Raw genomic sequence first — 22,436 nt, 5'->3', positions numbered from 1 at the left:
AATAATTGTTTTTTTTTGTTTTTTCTATCTCTCTGTGAACTTCGATGTAATACCCTGTATTACTTTTTAGTTAAGTCGATTATCAATAATAGATATATCATCGACCGGACGTAGAGATTTTTTTAATATATCGGGTGTGGCCGGAGAAAAGTTCATTCAATAAAATATCTTCGTACGTAAAAGGATTAAATAACATCGAATAGCGAATTATAACTACGAAAGATAGGAAAGTAACAAGAGCATCATAGATCAGTTCGATCATTTTTCGAACCTAATTCATCGCGAACGCGCCTCATAAGGAATAATAGTATTATTTCTACGTATATATATGTATGTATGTATGTATATTAAGTACAATGTATGTACCTTTTTATATCACGACACTTAACATATTATCAATTATATATGTCGTAGGTATAATCGAATTACTTTTTTGAGCAGCACCTGATTTTCCATGCTTTCTAAAAACTGATTCGCTTTTATATCGGAAAAGCACCTTCGTGAATTATCGCACAAGTCTTCGGAATATAATTATCGTACAATATATATAATATGTATTTATGCGTGTATAGTGTATATATATATATATATATATAGGTAATATATATATATATATATGTATAATATAATATATCTTTCTCTAAACGTGACAACGTATATAGGTATATATAATATATATGTATTATAGTTATAAGTATATATCAGAACTTTGTTTAGTCTCTTGCCGACCAGTCAGGATAAAAATCTGTCCGAAAGATATTTCATTGCTACGTATATGTATATATAATATGTATGAATATATATCTATATATATGTATTTAGTATACATTTTCTCTAACAAGGTATTTTTTCACACTAACGAGTCAACTACATACGATACAATAAGGTTCTGCTTCTTTTCCACTTTTTATCCAAACTTAATAAGATATATTCCTTCGTTTCTAAATTTTGGAAATAACAATTTTACTTCTTTTTTTTTTTATCTTTTTCAGCGAACAACATATTCGCTATTTATTATTATACTTTCCACGGTTCTTCCGTTGCGCTAAAGATATATGAAAACACCAAATTCGTTTGGAACTTTCCTCAAAATTACGAAGATTACATAAAGGCATCTATGAATGAATGTCCTTTAGGCCAGCACAGTCAATTTCTTTTTTTCTTCTTTTTTTTTTTTTTTTTTTTTTTTAGGAATTTTAACAAGTCTGTAGGAAAAAAGGAACGATCTTTAATCATTGATTTTTTTTAATATTACTATTTTTCTTTTCTTTTTAATCACAAGTCACGAAGAAAAATGTACAATTACAAATTCTTACGAAGGAACTGTACGTACACCCTGTTCAAAAGATTACGTTATTCGCGTTAATAAAGATATAACTATGAGAATGATTATCTTTTTTTAAAAGAAAAAATCTTGTATCATTTCTATGAAAAAAAAAAAAAAAAAATAGATCAAAGAGGAGAAGAAGGCAATCTTTTGAAATGTCTCTTGAATCGATTCAGTCAAACAGAGCGTACATCTAGTATTACTATAGTGTGATCGAAGTAATCGGTAGATTTTTCTATTTCTTTCTTTTTTTGTTTTTTTTTTTTGTTATATATAGCTCTTCGTTATATATTGCTCATAATCGGGCATGATATTTTCTCGTATGAATTTTAATCGATATAGAAATTTATAGAATATATTCTCTTTATATATTGCTTTCCTTTTCTCTAAACGCAACGAAAGTACTGTCAACTTTCAATATTAACAATCTTTAAATATATATATGTGTATATATATATATGTGTGTATATGTACGTAAACGTGATTGTATATACGTATATATCTATACGTAAACATCATTCTATATTATATTACTAATTTGCACTATCCCACTAATAAAAGACTATTTTGTAATGATTTTACTCCCCCCTCTCTCTTCTTCTCTCTCTCTTTCTTTTTTTTTTTTTCTTTAAATAGGATCTCGTTGTGTCATTAATATTCCGTCTTATGGGAACCCTTATCGTGACATACGACGTGAACCAGCCTTAAGTTCTTCAAAGTAAAGAGATTTTCATAAATATCGTATATGTCTTTCTCGTTTACCGTGTCTTGAAGTGACATACTAAGAAGCCTTGGCACGAGGGTCCGTGATCGTTCGATTCTGCAAATAATAAAAAGAAAAATATTTTTATTATAATATTATATAGTCAGATAGTGTGGAAAAAGGTTGACTATAATAGAACGGTATTTTCAAGTTCTATTTGAACCATCACTGTCCTTGCATCCGATATCGGATTTACGAGATATCGCGTGAAACATAAAAACGATAATATTCTTGTAAAACTTTGTCCTTCGTCTTTATTACGTCAGATTTACTCGGCTCCAAGTTTATTTTCAAAGGATTGTCAATCGAGTCGCATAAATTTAAATCGAAATCGTTACGAGAATAATGGGATAATACGATATTCGATAATGAAAAATATATCTTGAAATGTATGGAAGGATTGTACACGTGTTTCTTTACGATAAAACATGACAAGTTGACACGTATATATTAGTGTGTGGTAAAAGCTTAATGAGAGCACATTATAAAGAGGGAGAGTATAAACTCGGATGTATGGAGTCTTGTGTGTCCTTGGCACTGTAAAATAAAAAAAGAAAGAAAAAAAGAATGTTGAGGACGAACCTAATGCGTCATCGGCATTGAACGTGCTAACTCATGCACACACCTTGAAAACGGTATGCTATGGTAAATGCATTTTATCGATATCGTATATATATTGATTTATATATATATGCATACACATGTATTATAAACCCTCAAAAGATAAAAGATTCAAATAATTTTTGTTATCGAAATAATTTTCTTTTAGTTTAATACTTACTTTGATAAATAATTTGTCATATTATTATCATTAAATAGATGAAACAAATGAAATAAATGTACTCCTTATAATCTTACTTGTGATCCAAATTCCACGTGGAAAATAGAACAAGTTCCTCCCTCGATCTGTAAGGATTGATCCTATGTCTCGATCCATAAGCACATTCGTTTGAGTTCCAAACTCCTTCGCACCTAAATTCTCCCTTGCGATCGCAAATAGCTTTCTGTTCCTCTACCTTACGAAGTTTAATCCTAAAGGGACATTCCTCCTCATTTTCATCGTCCTGTTTTCTCTCGGCTGATACTTTGGTGATTTTCCTCGCGTCAACTTCGTCGTTCTTGAAATTATCCTCGATCCTTCTGACGTTTCCGAATAAACGAAAATGCGTGCTATCGTCCAAATGACTCAATTTGCAAGGACAATGATCGTAACAATTTGAAGAATCCACTTCGTCGAAATGTTTTTCCGTTTCGTTTGAGTCGTTTGATGCTCGACTTCTATCGAAATAATAACCAAAATAATGATCCTCTTTTAATTGCATTTTGAAAAAGGCTATGGTCTGTAATAATTGTTGTCGAGCTTTTCGATCATTTAAATATATATCCGAGGATCTTATCTGATCGATCGTTTTATACAAATATCCTCGTATCCTATCCTGACATCGTCGATGCATGTAAGCTTCCTATAAACAAAATTATATATTAATTGTTACACACAAAATTTTATCTACAATATAATATAATAAATTTGCGATAAAATAATGTCCTTGAAATGTTGAAATATTATTTTTCAATAGATATTTTTGAGCTCGAAATAAAGGGTTAGCTACACGTGATAAAATGGACATACATAAATATTCCATAAGTTTTAGCAGACGAAAAGTTTTCTCAGAGGCCTCACCACATTATCGGAAAACATAGGAGCCAAATACAGGAGCCACACCACGGTATTAACCTACTTAGAATTCTTGATCGAAAATCGACTTAAGAACGATCTACTCGAAACGTCACGAGTTCAGCTCGGATATCCTTCCTTTGAAATCGGGCCACGTATCAGCGAATAGCTCCATTTTGAAGCAGCTGTTCTCTTTTGAAACGTTCTTTTGATGCTCTTCCTTTTACATGTTACAAAAATACGCTCCCGAGTTTACCAGAGTCCCTCCCTTACTTCAATATTTTCTCTTCAATATATTATAATATAAAATATTCAGACAAACATGACTCACATACACATTCTTATTTATTATTCGTATATTTAATCACCCATTTTTACTTAAATATTCGATTGTGTCGAACGATAATCAAATGTTAAATGTAAAATAATCCCGAAGGAAGTTTTAATTAATTGTAAGAAAATGTCAATAAGTATTACTATCTTCGTATATTACAGGAAATTGTATAAATGCGATTACCGGTCCGGAGATTGTAGTGACATTTTAATAATAGTTAGAAGAATCTCGCGCACGCGCCCGTTGTGTGTGTGTCTATATGTGTGACTTTGAAAGTACCATAATTCGTAATAAAGTGACAGAGAGAGAGAGAGTGAAAGTGAAAGAGATACGTATGGATGCGTAGGTGTATTAGAAACACCTGACAAAGTGACAGCACCATATGCGATTCATAGCCAAGAGGGACAGAGATAACGAGTTAATTAATTACATGAACCAAGCAGATAGAGCTTCCGAGATTACAGGGAGAAACGAGGCAAGCGATAAGTGGGACGTTGAAACTCTCAAAGTGTAATACGAAACTAGACGTTAATTAACCCTCGCGATATCGTGAAATTGACACGATTTCCCCACGTATTCGATCGGCTCATTTCGTAGATAACTTAGGATCCTGAGTACCAATTGAAGATTTCCTAAATAAAACTCGCAGATATTTTATCGTTTACGATCATTATCGGCTACGGAAACTATTGAAATCTTGATCAAGTTCTTTATTCGAATATACCATTAATTAATCTTGTTATGGTTGCAAGCTAATAATTGGATAAGTTATTTTTTATTACTAATATTATTATTATATATTATTTTTGAAAAATAATCAAGTTATAACGAAGTTGTGAACTTTCGTGTTATCTTATCATAAACTATACGTTTTCGAAAGGATGTTGTTACTTAAGACAAATGGATAGAAATAGTTGAAGCGTATCACTCTCAAAGTATCTTCAAGTAATTTTCTTGTAACTTACCTTACTTGTATAATTAGTCTCTAGTCCACGAAACCACTCGGAATGTTCCTCTCTCAAGCTGAACGTTGTCTTGGAGTCATCCACGTTCAAGGCATTGTTCAAAACGGCGATCTTATTCTTAAGATTTTCTGTCAGAAATTGCGACACTTTGTCACCGGCGGTGATATATTCGATATTCACGCGTCTCAAAGTGTCATAAAGAAGATCAGCATCTAGGATAAACGATTATTACCGTGCAATCGTTAAAACTAATGAAAGAAAAATATTCAAAGTTATTCAACCAACCGGATAAAACTTTCTCTCCTGGTTTCTGCAAGATCAAGGTTGTTTGTGGTTCCAACGTATGAAAATAATCCTCGTCTACCAAGGATCCGTCAAGTAGAAAGACATTAACCTCGGCCAGATCGTTTGTTATCTAAAATAAAAGAACGCCCACGTGTAATCGCATAATCGATTTTCTTCTTCAGGTTTAGACTAAAATTAAACCGGAATATATACTTTTTCCCTCTCATCAGGTAGCTACCACTCGAAACACAAATAGTATTCTTACTTAAGATTTATTATTAATCGAGCGTAGGATTAATAATAAAAAGATAAACAACAAGGATGTTTAAAAACCTCCTTTGAACATTTTAATATTACTGTTTAAATCTAAACGATTTTAATAAGTAATATGTTCCACTTTGTAAAAAAGTAAGTAAAGTTTTTATTTTCCATCTACTGGATGACTTCGTCGTTTTCAAATTGATCAAAAGAAAGTTAGAAAACAAATTCGAAAATGAGAAATTTTCTGTATAAAAGATAAATGCGGTAAAAAGTGCGATAAGAAAAGTAGCTCGAAGAAAAGTATGAATCCGCAACGGAAGCAAAGGATTGGTACAGTGCCGAGACGAAGAAACGACCTTGGCATTGGGGTTGCTCTCCCTGTCCCTGGCCCGGATGGTTCGATAGAGCTACATGCAGCAGGCCAATAGGATTTGCTCCCAAGGTCATACTGCAAACGGATTAATCTATCCGCAAAACGTTACACTCTTTTTCTAATCCCTTCTATTAAGATTAGGTGTCCTTTGAAGAGACAAATCGAAAATTCATGAAAGTAAGAGAGAGAGAGAGAGGGAGAGAGAAAGAAAGACAGAGATACAAAGAGAAAGAGAATAAATATGAAAAGAAACTATTTGAGTCTGATAAAGAGGAGTAAGATTTTAGTCGAATCGAATCGAACGGATCAGCCGTATTGAAATTTCAAATCGTGTCCGCAACTCCTGAATAGAATTAAAAGTACCCCTGGTACCTTCCTATCGAGCTATCTGATGAAAGTACTTCCTTTTCCTTCTTCTTTTAAAGCTCTTTTTTATATATATATATATATATATATATATATATATATATATATAAATAACCGAATCGCGATGTATTTGTGTATAAGTGATATTTTATATTGGATATATTTATAAATTAAATATAATCAAACTTTGGTTTAAGAACATGTAAATAAATAATTGAATTTTTCAATTAATGTTTAATTCATGTTTTTTTTTTTTTTTTGAAAATAACGAAGGAGATTTAACGCGTGATTTTATTTGAAAATGATATCCTGCCAATATCATGCATTGTTGATAAATCGTATAGTACTTTTTTCCCGAATATATTCATTAACAGCTGGTTTTCTCTCTCTTTATCTCTTTTTTATATTCTCAAATAAACGATAGCATGGAAATTCAAAAATATGCAACGAAATATTGTTATCGACTGTAGTAACACGAAATTGGAGCTTTTTTTCTCTCTTTCTCTTTCCCACCCTCTTTCGAACAGTGCATATTATCAGATTACGTGTTATTAAGACCTCGAATATGATAACTTTTAATGGGGTTCGAGTAAGTGGAATAGTTAATGTAATTATCGCTAAGAGTCATCTCACTTTATATCTTCTTCATAGATAAATGACAAGTAAATTCGCAAGAAATTTATTTCATTTTCTAGCGTGCACTATTAATGATAAGAAGAGTATAGGAGAACAAAATTTTCATGAGATTTATATTATGATACGTGTATTATACGTATACAATGATTATATCTTCGCAACTCATATTATTATTATTATTTTTTAAAATAGAAAACTTCATTTAACACAAAACTTTATTATTTTTTTATTTATTTATAAATCATTCCATGAATCATCAAAGGAGCGATTTTAAAATGAATCATTTTTAATCAAGGATTTAAAATGAAATTGATAAAATCGTAAACACGCTAAAAATCTATTAAAAGAGAGAGAGAGAACTCTTCAATCATTTGATAGGTACTTAAGCGTATACATATTCATAAAAAAAATAAAAAAAAAAGAGGCATAAAAAATCACCTATATATATTATAAACATATATTGATTATGCATTTTATTCCGTATTAGAAAATTATCACGCGTGCATGTGTGTGTATTCGTTATCTCATAGTCAATCTCTCTTTTTTTCGGCATTTTCATAAAACAATTTAAAGTGCAATCTGTCAGAGCAGAACCTGCGTTCGTGTTCTTCTCTCTCTCTCTTTCTCTCTTTTATATTTTTTTATTTTTAGGACGTTTCCTACACTTGAAACCTACACGGTGGTACACCGAGTACTTTTTACCTCGAGGCACATGCGCCCTACTTTTCGATTCTCAACTCTTATTACAAAATGCTAACGACACGCGTCTTTCAACAAATACACACGCGCACGCATGTATACGAGCAGATACGCTTTATAACAATGGACTGAAATAAACGATAAAAACGGTAATTGCTTTTTTTAGACGTAATAAACGAAATTAGTAACAAAACTTCTACTTACGTTCAATTTCGTGCAAGCTTTCCTTTTCAATTCCTGAAGACTTCGACAAGCTACGCCGAACTTTCTCGTACGATTCACATCTGTTATCTTGTAACCCTTTAACTAGAATCAAAAGGGAAACGAGCTTAATTACGATTTATTCTAAATGGGTTAAGATCGGCGATACGAATCGTGAGAATAAAAGAAGAATAAATTTATATTTCATTAAAATAACGTATTATATTGAAAATCAATACGATATTAAATATTAATTGGCGTATTAAAATCAAATTTGTAAGCTGCATGTATATATATATAAGCTGTTATTAAAAATATTAGTTATTCCTTCTATTACATATGCATATATAGAATTCTGAAAACAATGTTTACTTTATACGCGAGTTCTTCAATTAGTAAACCAATAAATATGCAGTATAAAACGATCGATTACACGGACGAAATACTATCCATGCAAACGCGTACAATGAACAGCTAGAAGAAGAAGAAGAAAAAAAAAATAAAAATTCAAAAAGACGCGCCGCGCCGTTCAATCATGATGGTTCAAGGCCATGAAAATATCAGAGAAACAGTCGTCACAGTTTTTCCGGTTGACCCACATTATACTCCTCCGTTACCCAATCCCAGAAACCGGAGTGAATCTCCATCGTATTCAAAGGCAAACAACACTGAAAGAGAAATGAATTTCAAGCTGGTTGCAACTTGATGCAGGCTTAATTGAACTTTGACTGGTGTCACGATTTCGACATTTTCACCCTTTTGTTATGCTGCTTCAATCAACCAACGAAACGAACAAAGGTGTAAATAAAACTAAGCAAGAATTAAACGGGGCCAACCTTTTTTTGGCTCTTAAACAATGAAGCCAAATAATAATAATAATAATAATAATAACAAAGGTGTATTACGAATAAAAGAAATCGATCGTGAATTTCAATCGTTGGAAATTTATTTTGATATTCTGAATAAAATAGGAAAGAAAAATAGAAATTAATTAAAAATACATACTTCGCTTTTGTAAGACGTGTCAGTCAATCGGCGAAAGCATTCGGCGATGAGCGACATGATCCCTCTTCTTCTTTTTCTTCTTCTTTTCTTCTTCTTTTCTTCTTCTTCGAGTGATCACAAAGAATAAAAAGAAAAATGGGGTAGTTCTTCGTAAGACTTGTTTTTCTCCCTTCTTTCTATATCTAATGCGTTCTTCTTTGTGTCAAAACGTCACAGCCAGCTGTTTGCCAAGGTTCCTTCTCTCTCTCTCTCTCTGTTACCCTTCTTCTTTTTTTTCCTTTCTTACCCCTCTTGTCTTCAAGCGTATACGACCCTGACACTGACAACGTGTTCGTGGTTCACTAACAATCTTTTAAAGTTAAAAAAAAAAAAGAAATAACACAAAACATGAGATAAATATATGTGTATGTAAAGAGTAAGAGAAGAAAAGATAAAAGATAAGAGAGTTGAATGTATCTCTCGACCGTGAGAAATGTTTAAAAGTTGCAATTGACAAAGATAGAAACAGAATGATAAGGAAAATATGATAGGAGAGGGGGTAAAACGATGCTAACGAAGCCTGTTGCCTTGCCGTGAAGACGGGAACCGGAAGTGCACGCGCGTGTCACAAGTTTCTGCAATGGGGTGAAGAAGACGGAAGAACGCGCGGAAAGAGATAGACAAAGAGATTCTTCCTGTGTTAGACGCGATCCTTACAATACTCGAGGAAGGAATGACGAACAAGCCTTCCGAGGAAAATGCACAGCCAAGGAGGACGGGGATTAAAACGGTGCGAAGTGCGCCTGCGAGACACCGTCCGTGTATCCTGCAGTTACCGTATTCCATCTAGATGGCGCCATCTATCGGCATGCGCAGTTATCAGCGCAGTGACTACACTTCCATCGACAACGATTACGAGAGTATCTATTTCTTTTCTAACCTTTATTTTTCTACTCGCATCGGTTAATATTCTTTTATAAATAAGTATAATTTATCGTGATATTATTGCCGTTTATTCATTCAATTTATTTAATTAAGTGTGATATTTTATATTGGTAATTGTGTGTGATATTGTTTTTCTTTGATACTATATATATTAGATGGGTTATACTTAGTTTAGATTTAAGAAATGAGAAAGTATTGGTACAGTGTAATATTATATGCAATTTATATTTCATTTAATGCAAATGATATCAAAGGATAAGAATAGATGATTATTTTTTATATTAGTCGCAAATGAAAGATGTCAAAAGCAGAATTATGTAGATGGTCTCTGTTTCAGTAGCAATTATAGTGTTGTCGTTGTCAATGAAAATTGTATCATAGCTTGTCGATTAACAATGCTTCTCATAGAAATCAATGTAATGATGCATGAAGTATACAACATTCTAAATATATTTTTTTTAGATAATTACAATCATGCATTGGATTTAAACTAGTATTAAGTTTACAGATACCGAACAATTATAGAAATAAAGTATGTTAGTATAGTTTATTATATCGTTTATTATTTTCAAAGCATTGATTTAAATAACATTTATGAATTGTTTATTATAAGTTATTTCAAATATATTAAATGAGCAGTATCTCATTAAGGATAATTATAAATTAATTAGATATGTTGTTTCTCATTAACATATTGATTCATTCAAAGTCAAATTAATGAATGCAATTCAAAAGAGGAACAATGAGCTATAATTAAATCTTCTATATTACAATATAATATATTAATAATACTTGCGAATTGAATTCCATTCAAACGTAGAAAGAGAATGTTATATTACTGTAATAAAAAACAACAAAGAAACACTTTATATATATATATAACTGTAGTTCTGCAGACTCGATCGACTCGTCATCTGGTGGGCGAGAGGATTAAATTCATTGTCATTTGAGTTGTTGCAAACATTGTCTTTTATTTATTGAATTAAAAATAGGATAATTTTCAATCTTATCAAAAATACAATTTTTGTAAATAAAGCAATCTTTTCTAAATTCCAAACAAGTAATTTTTATACTTTATAAAAAAAGAAGACAAGAGCTTTACTTGAATAGTTATATGCATTACATTTTCTTTAATTGATATAAAAATATAAGTAAATGTAAAATAACAAAAAATGTAATTTATAAATAATATTTTTGTATACTTCGGTTGTCTCTCTTTCTCTCTCTCTCTCTCATTGTATTTGCCAGCGCTGTCATCGGTTTCTAACAAATAGTCGATAATATAGAGTTCTATATAAACATGATAAAGATCTGTACACATGATGCATCCTATATATGCAGTTTCTGGAATGTTTATTTTCAAGAGAGTAAGTGTGGATAGACGTGGTACTAAAAAAATAATATTTCAACAGCAAGTTATCGATTGAGCATCTTTATGCAGTTAATAAAAATATATATCTGTAGTAGGTTTACATTGTCATTTGGATTACTATTTGTCCTATCGTAGTTTTCTTATTTTTATTTTATTTTTTAAATTCTTAGATCACATCGAGCATTCCTTAATTAATGACAAATTTATTGCGACAAAACTTATACAGACAAATAAAACATCGATCGTGCGAGTTTAAAATTCATGAAGTATACTATTCGAAATTAATAACCAACCACTGTATTCATCGAAATTTCTCGAGCAATTTGTTACCTTCAATGTAACTCACATTAACATTTTCATCGCAAATTATATTTATGAAGAAACTTTCAATGCGGTAAAGAAAAAGAAGAAGAAATAAAAGCAAAAGAAACAAACGAGATATGTGCAAGATATTAAAATGAAAAAAATAAAAACAAAAAAAGAAGAGTTATCCCTATCATACACGTATTTATTTATATCTACAACAATGTAATTAATTTAAAAATATTCCAATTCGTTAGATACACATGAATATTTCATTTGCATGATTGAAGAACCAGTGCACTGCATGACAGGGGATCTAAAATAAAATTGAATTATTTTATTTAAAAAGTCAGAGAGAGAAAGAAAGGAAGGAAATTCCTAGAAGCAACAGTCGGTATAATTCAAATCGATGTATTTTTTTTTCTCTCTCTCTCTCTCTCTCTTTGTTGTAAATAGTTTAGTTAAAGCTGCCAGGAAAATAACAATTTTAAAGATGTTGCTCGAATAAAAAATAAAGGAAAAAAGAAAAAGACAGACCTTATTAGGGCATAAGTGTTGGAAAAGATTTGGTCGTCCGCAATGTACGGTGTATATACGGTGTCCCAGTTTGTTCAAGCGTATGGCGTCGCGCGTATCGAGTTGTCTCGGTCTCTGTCTTTCGGAAGAAATAAGTGCGCAAGAGTGAGATGGAGTATAAGAAAAATAGGAAATGGTGTGGGGAGAAAGTATGGTATTGAGCTTGCGCCGTGCTTTCGTAAGGCGCGTCCTGGTCTCTCCGGACGAGACCGGAAAGTGGAGAGGGCTTTATTCGTCGGCGAGCTTTCGTCGTGGAGAGGGTGCGCGCGCGCGTGCTAACTCGAGGAGAAGAGCAGGAGGAACAAGAAGAAGAAGAAGAAGAAGAGAAAGACAAAGGAAGAAGAGAAGCTGGAGGAGAAGGAAGACGTCCGTTTCACAATTTTTCCTATTTTTTCTCTAACGATAAGCCGAAATTTGTCGTTTTAACGAGGAAAGGGGAGATTTTGTGAAGAAGGAAGGAAGTTTAGAGAGTAGTAGACCAAAAACAAGAAGAAAAGTTGAATTGTCGCGAAACGACAGAAAATAATAATAAGAAGAAGCTTAAGAAGAAGGAGGCCGGTGGTGGTGGTGGTGGTGGTGGTGTGCTGGTGGTAGTAATAATAGTAGTAGTAGTACTAGAGGACTAAAGCGTCGGTCGATCGTAAAAATGTAATGACCCGGCGACGAGAGAGGGAAAAAAGTTAGAGCTACACTCGGAAAGTTTTAGCAGCGAGAAGCTACGTCGTAACTTTAAGAACGAAGAAGCACCACCGACAGGAAAGCTCATGGCGTGAGATCTCGAACAATCGACCGGAAGGGATTCGCGGCTATCGTTTCTCTTTTCTTATTTTCATCGTCTCTTAGCGAGCAACTCGAGCGAAAAGCTCGACCACAAGTATCAGGTAAGAGATACTCTCTAAGCTATACATATATAATAATACATCGTTATGTTCTTTAATTTCATTTCTTGCAATTCTGTTATAGATTTTTTTTCTTTTCTCTACTCTTAATTGTGTAGTTTATTTTGATATGTTGTATACATATTATTGTTCGTAACAGTCACGTTCAACCTTTGCCTATTGTTCAAATGTTATTCCCGCAACAGGTTACGATTGATGATCCACGGCTCTCGAATGAAAACAATGATATAACTCGCGGAGCTCGAGGGCTCAGGGCTTCCTTCCTCTTCATTTTTCCCCTTCTCCGCTCTCTTCTACTCTTTCTCTCTTTCTTTTTCTCTCAAATAGTTCGGTTTCGTAGCGTGGGTTACTCAAATGTCCTTCCCTCTTCTTCTCTATTTCGAAATTTTGTTCCTAACTTTATAACGTCTCGAATAAAGTTTCTTTACTTTATTAGATTATTATATTCCTATACGTAGCCAAATCAGATCCTTATAATCGATTATTTGAAAATTGCTAAGTAATGTCATCGTTGCGTGTTTTTCAAGATACCAATCCATAAGCCGGCAAAGTCAATATTCTATTAGAATTCAAACATACTATTGAAATTCGGTCGATCTCCTAACGAGATTAACACACAATTTTAACTTTTATTTAACATTAATAACTTAATTATTGTATTATATTTATTTTTTATGTTATGTTGGTATTATCGATACACTAACCTAACGTCTTATACATCATCTTGACAGGGGTTGATCCATCGGAATGGGGGGTGATTCACGATATAGTTCCTGGGTTTACGTCATTTGCAATATCTTGTTATACAAAACAGAACTTATACTATATCTATATAGGTTTTTTCATAAATATAATAAATGTAATCTAGAAAATAATCACTATACTTAAAATCTCATTATACTTCACGTATACATTCATTTTGATATGTGTGTGTATGTATACTTAAATACATGTTTAGACCTTATATATAATTTGAAAAGATTTAATGTATTTATTATATACGTTTATTTTTAAAAAATTGTATTATAGCTGTAAAAAGTTGGGAACATAATTTCTTGTATATTCTCTCGTTATCTCTCTCTCTCTCTCTCTCTCTTTCTCTCTTGCTATTTCTATCTCTCGTTTTTCTCTCGTAAAAGAAAATCTTGTTAGTCTTTTCTCAGAACATATATTATCAACGAAGTGAGCTTTCTTTAAGGTCAAAGAAAGGTAAAGCAGGAGGGTTAAAAGCCCGGTCGATCCTTCGATGCGCGACGACTCGAGCCGTTCTTTGCGCGAAGGTAAACACTGGATCGGTCGATGACTGCTGCGCAATGCAATTTTTCTACGAATAATAATTAAAACTAAATAAATAATCATTTCATTTAATTTCAATTTCAAAAAGTTCTTCTTCTTTTTTTTTCTCTTTTTTTCTAGACTTTTGATTTTTCATTCATCGTTAAAATGCATTTTTAACCGTAATTGAAGTTGACAATATATTTGAATCGACAATTATTCTTTTTTATTCGTACGAAACGAACATATATTATATCTATATATTTATACATATTTAAAAGAGTGTGTCCAAAGTAATAGAGAAGAATTGTATTATTTATGAACATCGTTCGTGCACGGTAATAAATTCGTAGTTAATAATTCGTAGTATGAAACAAATTCGCATAAAATTATCATATGTTGTGTCGTTTATAAAGTCAATTTATGTGTGAGAGAATATAAATATTGGTATTAAGAATTATATTAATAATTTTAATTGGATATGAAGTATTTATTAAAATACTTATTTAAAATCTAAATATAAGCATTTCCTTAATAATAATTTTATATATACAATTTTGAGATCAGTTTATAGAAAGATACGGAATTACTTTGTCCCTTGAAATTAGTTTAATAACTTTTCGATCAGTTGTGTTAATTAACAAAATTTGAAGTAATTTAAAATTCAAATGAATTTTAATCCATGATGATGAATATATTATGTATATAACGTGAATAGATTTAAAGTAATTCAGATTTAGAATATGTTTTTTTAATCTTTCAAAATGGTATAAGAGATTTTCTCGAAGACAACCAACAGGAAGCAGGGTACATTTGCTTTTACTCGAAATAAAAGCATGTGCTTTCGAACTATACCATGTAGCATTAGGCAAATGCTTCTATTTCTGTGCCTAAGAAATTTTCGTATTTATTCGGCGCATGTTAAGAAAGGCGTGTTCTACCAGAGTACCGTACGAAAGCAAATGCTGTTGGACTTTTATTCGAATTACGCAAATCGTATTAAGCAATTTGTTCAAACCTGTTGTTATATTTCATACATTTTATTCTTACTGAAGTAATATTTCTGTTGGCCGATGTTTTAGAATAAGTACGCAAATGTACATAACTGATGAGAGTAACGTAATTAAATATTCTATTTCATCATTCTATGTGTATATTTTAGATTAACCGTATGCGAATATTTTAAAGTAACGTTATCTTTATTTAACTTTCAATTAATAAATTGGCATAAAATAGCAAACCAAATAAGATCCTATACAGGATATAATTTACATTTAACACATATAAATAAAACGTTAAAAAGAAAGAAAGAAAGAAAGAAAGATCGAAAATTTGCATCGATAAATCATAAAAATTAGTCTACAGAGAAATGATTCTATTTGAATCTTAGAAGCAAGAAATAGTAAATGCGGCAACTTTGGTGATATTATCTTTGGCACAGATAACGGATCTTTTAAACGGTGCACTAAAAATTCAATACTGTATACTGCACAGGAAACAATGGCAAATGGTCGTACACATACACAAATGCACATATGTATAAAATTCTACATATATGTATCGATGATGCAATATAATGATTAAGAGTAGGAGGAGGAGGAGGAAAAAGAGTCGATCGAAGGTCGAAGAAGGACATTCGAGGGTATGTAGGTAGTTCGGTATGAGACTCGATCGAATCCATATCTCGAATCGGAGGATTAATAGACGGGTTTTGACGACGATGGCAAATCAAACACTCTCACGTTAGCGGCTCCGAAGAGCTTTAAACGCGTCGAGTGGCGAGTGTTCGACACACACACGTATCTCGGCTGCAGTTGAAGCTTTTCCGTGACGTAGCCGGAGCTTTTAACGACAGGGAAAGAGTAGACTAGGCTTTTGGCAGTGTTTGCTTTGGCCGTGCTGTACTTTGTTAAGTCGAAACGACTCTCATTTGATTTTTTTTCTTTATTTTTATTTATTCCGAACTAAATCGACTGTAGTCAACCAGAGAGAAGAAAACATTCGTTTAGTAAATTTTAATCTATAGATATTATATATCTCTTTTTATGTAGCTAATCGTATTTCGATACAACACGAATGAGGTATATTTTTGTAGATGTATTTGTATGTATAGATCGCAAGCATTGCACTTGAATCGCTTCAGTCTTGTTACCACTAACTACCTATACTCGGAACTGGTATAACCCAAGTGTTATTTGTTAAAATATCATCAAGCAAATATTTTTATGCCTCTTGTCAATATTTGCATCTTTCTGAACGAATTCGTTTAATCTTACATTTTTATCGCCAAGGTTTTGAACATGTAGAAAAGTATTGTGTAAGATACGAGTAATATTGAGTGAATAAAATCGACCGATGCGTTGCATCTATAATGCATAAAATACGATGGGAATTTTATTAATATACAGAATTGCTTTGTTTTCTACGACAATTTTTATGCTATTTTCTAAAGCTCTATTGCTATTCCAATATTATTGAATAGTTTCGAGTAATGTAAAGGAAATATCTCTCTCTTGAAGAAAAAAAAATATATCTTTTTCTTATTCTTTTTCTGTATATAGAAGTGTTAGATATCGATATTGTAATATTATTCAATTTAATCGGATTTTACGCAACTATAAATATTTAATATCTTTCACCTAGATCCCTACTATATGTTTGTTTTATTTTATTTCAAACAAATTCTTCATACGACGTTGTAAGGTTTAAATCGTATTATAGATAATTCTATCTCCTTCATTCTCTCTTTTTTTCCAATTCTCAACATTTCTACAACGTTCGTCATTGTTCACAATCAATTAATGAGATTTGTCAAAGCTTTAAAGATTTCTTAGCACCTATGTAGACGATACGAACTATACGAAACGATCAATTTTGCACGCGATATTGATCTAAAACGATTAGAAACGTTTAGGTTGAGTCTTCTTATTTAACGACTACATAATTCGAATTTGTTACATATACACCGTTCGCTAAATAAATTTAATTTCTTTTAAACGTAAGCTTATATATTTAAATATACAATCACATTTTCGTTTGAAAATAGTTTTGTAATAATTGCAAGTGCTAATTATTCGCAATTCAGTATCAATACAAAATTGAATATTCTCGAAATTGCAAGCTCGCCATAGTTGCACGTATATAAACAGAAATGTACGAAAACTCGTGGACGAGATATCCTCTTTCAGTAGAAAGGTGAATCGATTTCGAAGGAACATGACGATCTGCTGGCAGTTCGAAAGGTCACTCGCATGACCCACATTCAATTTGAACGCGACGCAATATTCATGCAGTACCGCACGAAGAACTTATATGAACTTTAATTCTAATAACGTACGGATGCATGTGTCCAATGACAAAGATCATTTGTCGTTGATAAGGACAATTTTTAAAGGTGTGACTCGATAAGGTAGAAAGCTATAATTTTATTTATGAAACGTCGAGGAAATTCGATTCATCGTCCAACGACGTGTAAAGTTCTACTTTTTTTTTTTTTTTTTTCATTTTAGACGAAAAAGCATGAAAAATAATTAGCGAAATAGCGAGGAGTAGTAGTAGTAATAGATGACGAGCTTTTGAGCTGACAATTAGATTCTTTTTTTTTATATAACTTTGTAACATATTTAAATGCTCGTATCCACTCAACGAAAGCTTTTACCGTCGATCGATCCTTGCTAATGGTAGCCACATTCAGTCCAAGTATTGTACTTACATACTTTCATGAAATTTCGAGAAAAAATGCGCGTACGTGAGAGAGAGAGAGAGAGAGAGAGAGAGAGAGAGAGAGAGAGAGAGAGAGNGAGAGAGAGAGAGAGAGAGAGAGAGAGAGAGAGAGAGAGAGAAATCATTATTCAATCGAAAAGAATGCAATTTAATCGTACCATTTGCGAATAATGTCGCCTTGCTGAGAAAAAGAAAAAGAAAAAGAAAAAAAAGAACAAGTTATAGCATAAACGGAATTTTCTCATTCCTGTGAAAAACTATTTCGGACGATCCTTTATTTATACTCATGAGATTGGTTATCCTTTGGGATTTGTAGCGTCCTGCTTCGGTCACATTTTTTTCTTTTTTTCACAAGTGTAAAACATTCGATTATCTTGAGAAAGTGAAAGAGAAAGAGAAAGAGAGGGAGTATATAGATAGATAAAAAGATAGAAAGGGATGAAATAGTAGAACGAAAACGGTCGTACGTTTTTGTTTGAATTCTTTCGTTGTGGGATTTTGTCGTCCCTTGGGATTATCGATCTGCCGTTATCCTATGGATTTTTCTTATCCCATCGGGGAAAATATATGTTCTCGTTAGTTCTTAGTTTCCTATTATTTATTTGTTCTTTTTTTTTTGTTTCCTTACCGATCATAAAAAACATATGGATATTATCTACTCCTATTTCATTTTTTTCTTCTCTCGAGGCAGAACCTTTTTGTACGGAGTCAACGAGTTTCGTTAACAACTTTTTTTCTCTGCTCGCTATTACGCCGAAATTTTTGTAATCACGTTACTTTCCTACGTTAACTAATATGACGAAGCTATCGAAACTTTTACAAACTGTTTCACGTATGCATAGAGATTTGATAAGGGCCAAATTATTCGCGTCACAAGTGTGTTGTAAAATATTTTTCTCTTTAACTATAATGAACAAAAAAAAGAAAATAAGAAGAAAAACGAAATGAAAGAAATAAAAGCAAGAGAAAGAAGAAGCGTCCTTTTGGGTTGGGTATTTTTCCTTTAATTATATATCGTGCAAAGGTACGTAGGAGAATAATTATAATTCAACAAAAAATTGGACAAGTTTAAAAATGGAAAACGACAAGGATGACATTTCGGATTAAATTGTACGCGAAAAATGTACGGTTTTAAATGTCGTTGAGAAAAGATAAAACTTATTTGAATATCAAATTTTTGTTTGTTTGTACGATACGAAAAAAAATCGATCAATTGTTCTCGAACAAAAACTGTTATTTCTCAATGAAGCAATAAATATTATTAACGATTTATCTGAATATTATAAAACAACAAGTATTTCTCATTGATATCTTCATTGAAATTTTTATCAAGTTTGTTAAATAACGATCAGATAACGGTAGTATAGTTAATAAGGCTACTCGAAAGGGAACGAAAAAAATCTTTTGTGTTCGTTCATGCGGGCCTTATCGATGTGAAGCTTTAGACACGAGTGTCCGACGGAAACCTTCTATTCGAGTCTCGTCAAATAACTACCCTTGTGTAACTCTTTTGATAAAATCGGTACTCGAGTTCAGGATATCGGAGAAAATATGGCCGCGATAGATCAACTTTGACCATCTCTTTCTCTTTTACGTTAACTCGAAGCAACAGTTTTCTCTCTCTCTTTCTCTTTTTCGCTTTATTTTCTTTACTTCATTCTTTTTTTTCTTTTTTTTAAGGATAAACTTTTCTCCTGTTCGAAAGAGAAATTATTCGTATTGATTTAATCTTTCGCGTTCATTGTTCTCTTAACAAATCGTTCAAAACAATCGACTTTTTTATAACAGTATTACGTATGAATATAAATTATAATAAATAATTCGCCATTAATATTGTTGAAGCATGAACATGATGTTGCATATATTTTAACTAAAAGTATAAAACTTGTTTAATCATATTTGCGTGTTAAATCTACTTGTGGAATTATAAATTCACATATCTTATTAGTATTCTAACTTGGTACACCTATCAAAAGTAATTTTTCAACAGTAGTCTCGTTCTATCTTTCTCTCGTGTTTTCTCTTTCCTATCTTCAATTATTTCGGCAAATCAGCAAAAGCTTGAAACTTTCTTTTCTTCTCGTGTCTTTCATTATCAACAAGTCTGGCCCTTCTCGCGAAGGGTATCGATTATTTGTCAGAGGCCTCCGCTTGCCAAGAAACAATTGGAAATTGATGTAAAGAGGAGGAATGAGAGAGGTAGATGTCAAGTTGAATCTGGATAGAGTAACGAGGGTGAAACCGCTTGTTGCTTCTTGTTACTTGCAGGTTCAGCTAGTTTTGCAAGAATCATCTTTTGACATACATATCTCAAAGATGTATTCATTTGAACTTCGAATTTATTCTCGATTAACGGGGTTCTATTGTGCCAACGCGTTTCTATGTTTGAACTTTCTACTGCTTTCTGTTAACTTTAATTGCAGACATATTGCAACGTTACTTTGTGACACAATCTTGTTCTATCCGACGTATTTAATCAAGCCGTGATATAGTATCGACGTTTACCTATAATTTCAATGAAAATGGGTACTATGTTGTACACTCAAGTATCTTTATTCTCGTTTATTATTGATTTTCTATTTAAAGATAAATACCGATTAATTTTCCTCGAGAAACGATTAATATATTTTTATATTTACAAATGTGATTCAATTTTCATGATTTCGTATTTAAATACATTTTAAATAATATCTTTACGTTTATGATTAATAACATGATTAAATTATACAGGTTATATCGAATCTATCTTAATGTTCTAAGTATATCCCCTAATTTGAAATCAATTAATCACTTGTATCAGATCCTCTTAACGTGTTATACACACACATCATTTATAATCTTCTATTCGCGCGTTAGTTACACGAGTGTTAATTACATTGTGCACGCATGAATAAATTGTCATTTCAAAAACATCTAATACTTACGTAAGTAGTTAGGGAAAAAATAAGGTTGAGATAGTTCACAAGCAATCTGTTCCATCGACACCGGTTTCGTGTTTTCACCTGCGCACACGAGTGCCTATCGATCTAATCGAGAGTGTTTGAATTTATATCCTGTGTGTGCTTCTCCCGTCCTTAAACAACACTCATATTCACACATATACATATGCATATATGAATATGCGTGTTCACGCTTCGTCGAGTAAAGTCTACTGCATTATAAAATATACAAACACTTATATCCAGCTATACAATCACCGCACACGACGTTTGTTAGTATACAAATGAAATTTTTTAGGAATACGTACACATTTTGCAGGAAAATAAAACAATAAAACTTTCCATGGTTTTTCTCTTTTTTCCCCCCCCCCTTTTCTTTTTTCTTGTTTCTTTTTCCTCTTCTCTTCTTTTCAAACTTGGCACGGATACGTTAATAATTCATGAATTTAATCGCATTGGCTGCTTCCCAGACTTTTCACCACCCCTAGATTTCAATCACAAAATTACACGTTACTTCCTGAACATAGCAAGTTTAACGTATTGTACTGGCCTTCTCTGTAAGGCTATAAATAGTAGAATTAAGAATGAAATACGAAATTATAGCAACGCCAAGAGTTTTCTTTCGGTGGTTAAAAGACAATATAGGGGGACTAGTGAAATGAAATTTTTTTCAGTTTATACAATTTTATTTTCTCATTGGAATTGCAACATAATAAAATACGTAATAACTCTTTTTCCTCGTTTCTATAAATAATTTCTTTAAAAATGTATAACAATACAATACAATAAAGTTTGTTAAAAAGTATCATTGTTCTAAATCAAACAAAAACTATATAAAACGTATTTCAATCCATTTGTTGTTAAGAATAAAGAACGGAATACAAGATGAATGGTAGATAAATTTCCACAATTTAATCATTTGATTCTTGAAATTAATCGAGATGTGTCGATATTAATCATCAGTAACACGTATTGATAGTTTATATCGATTATACATCTTCTTCATTTTGTTCCCTTTCAACGAATCTCTCTTTTATTAAGTTTGAACAATGAAAAGGTGTTCACGTGCGTCATGTTTTAAGAACTAACGCTCAAAATGCGTATTACATACGTGCAACCTCGTTTTTAGTACACATATTTCAACAACTACATACGTAACTAAATACATATGTAAGTAAATAAGTGTACATGTATGGATAGCTAGCAGGTATACATTCATTTGACATAACATCAAACGCAAGGATTATCGTGGAACCTTTCACGAATGATACTCACAAGCTACGCTTTTGAATGGCTGCAAGCTCACAATCAGTGCTTCCCATTTAAAGCAGCTTAAACCTATGCTTTACCTGCTCATCCCGCACAACGTCAACTTCGATGCGGCTTGTTTCCTAATTATATACGTTACGATGCATTCGAATATGCATAAGCACAGAAAGCTGCCCTCTAACTCTATCGTTCAAATTCATTTCCCTACACTCGCGATTTAATTCCCAAATGATTCTGCTGTGATGTCGGATTTTCTCTTTTTTTTT

At 32.1% G+C, this 22,436-nt stretch overlaps 2 protein-coding genes across 5 annotated transcripts in view; one reads left to right on the top strand and one right to left on the bottom strand.

Moving 5' to 3' along the window:
- Nucleotides 1–1,430: 1,430 nt before the first annotated feature.
- Nucleotides 1,431–10,622, bottom strand: LOC106783841. Of its 3 annotated transcripts, none has more exons than XM_014742753.1 (7): nucleotides 10,607–10,622; nucleotides 8,891–9,209; nucleotides 7,889–7,990; nucleotides 5,350–5,479; nucleotides 5,065–5,276; nucleotides 2,949–3,553; nucleotides 1,431–2,147 (listed from the first exon to the last, which is right to left on the bottom strand). In XM_014742753.1, exons 2-7 carry the CDS (start codon nucleotides 8,945–8,947, stop codon nucleotides 1,979–1,981), a joined length of 1,275 nt encoding a protein of 424 aa, XP_014598239.1. In that variant the 5' UTR covers nucleotides 8,948–9,209; nucleotides 10,607–10,622; the 3' UTR covers nucleotides 1,431–1,978. The 3 variants fall into 3 exon arrangements, with proteins under 3 accessions (XP_014598239.1, XP_014598237.1, XP_014598238.1); XM_014742751.1 differs by lacking the exon at nucleotides 10,607–10,622 and adding an exon at nucleotides 9,445–9,698 and having other exon boundaries at nucleotides 8,891–9,239; XM_014742752.1 differs by lacking the exon at nucleotides 10,607–10,622 and adding an exon at nucleotides 9,445–9,698.
- A 1,668-nt stretch (nucleotides 10,623–12,290) lies between these two features.
- Nucleotides 12,291–22,436, top strand: part of LOC106783832 (putative uncharacterized protein DDB_G0288537) — a 31,733-nt gene continuing 21,587 nt past the window's right edge. The window contains exon 1 of one of the 2 annotated variants that reach the window (XM_014742735.1): nucleotides 12,291–12,946. The gene's annotated coding sequence lies outside the window, so the exon portion shown is untranslated. The remainder of the gene's footprint in view (nucleotides 12,947–22,436) is intronic. The other variant, XM_014742736.1, reaches the window with a different exon arrangement.

The sequence above is a fragment of the Polistes canadensis genome, unplaced genomic scaffold (assembly GCF_001313835.1).
Source record: "Polistes canadensis isolate GaletaPanama2010 unplaced genomic scaffold, ASM131383v1 scaffold_26, whole genome shotgun sequence".
Taxonomy (NCBI): Eukaryota; Metazoa; Arthropoda; class Insecta; order Hymenoptera; family Vespidae; genus Polistes; species Polistes canadensis.
Note: the sequence above shows the minus strand (reverse complement) of the source record. Positions and strands in the feature narration are given on the sequence as shown.

What these genes read in the sequence shown, in the direction of transcription:
- LOC106783841 (XM_014742753.1), bottom strand. Translation starts at nt 8,947, where the DNA reads ATGTCGCTCATCGCCGAATGCTTTCGCCGATTGACTGACACGTCTTAC. An exon ending in AGGAGAGAAAGTTTTATCCG is followed by an intron (nt 5,277 to 5,349) that starts GTTGGTTGAATA and finishes CGTTTATCCTAG; the next exon opens with ATGCTGATCTTCTTTATGAC. An exon ending in AGACTAATTATACAAGTAAG is followed by an intron (nt 3,554 to 5,064) that starts GTAAGTTACAAG and finishes TTTTGTTTATAG; the next exon opens with GAAGCTTACATGCATCGACG.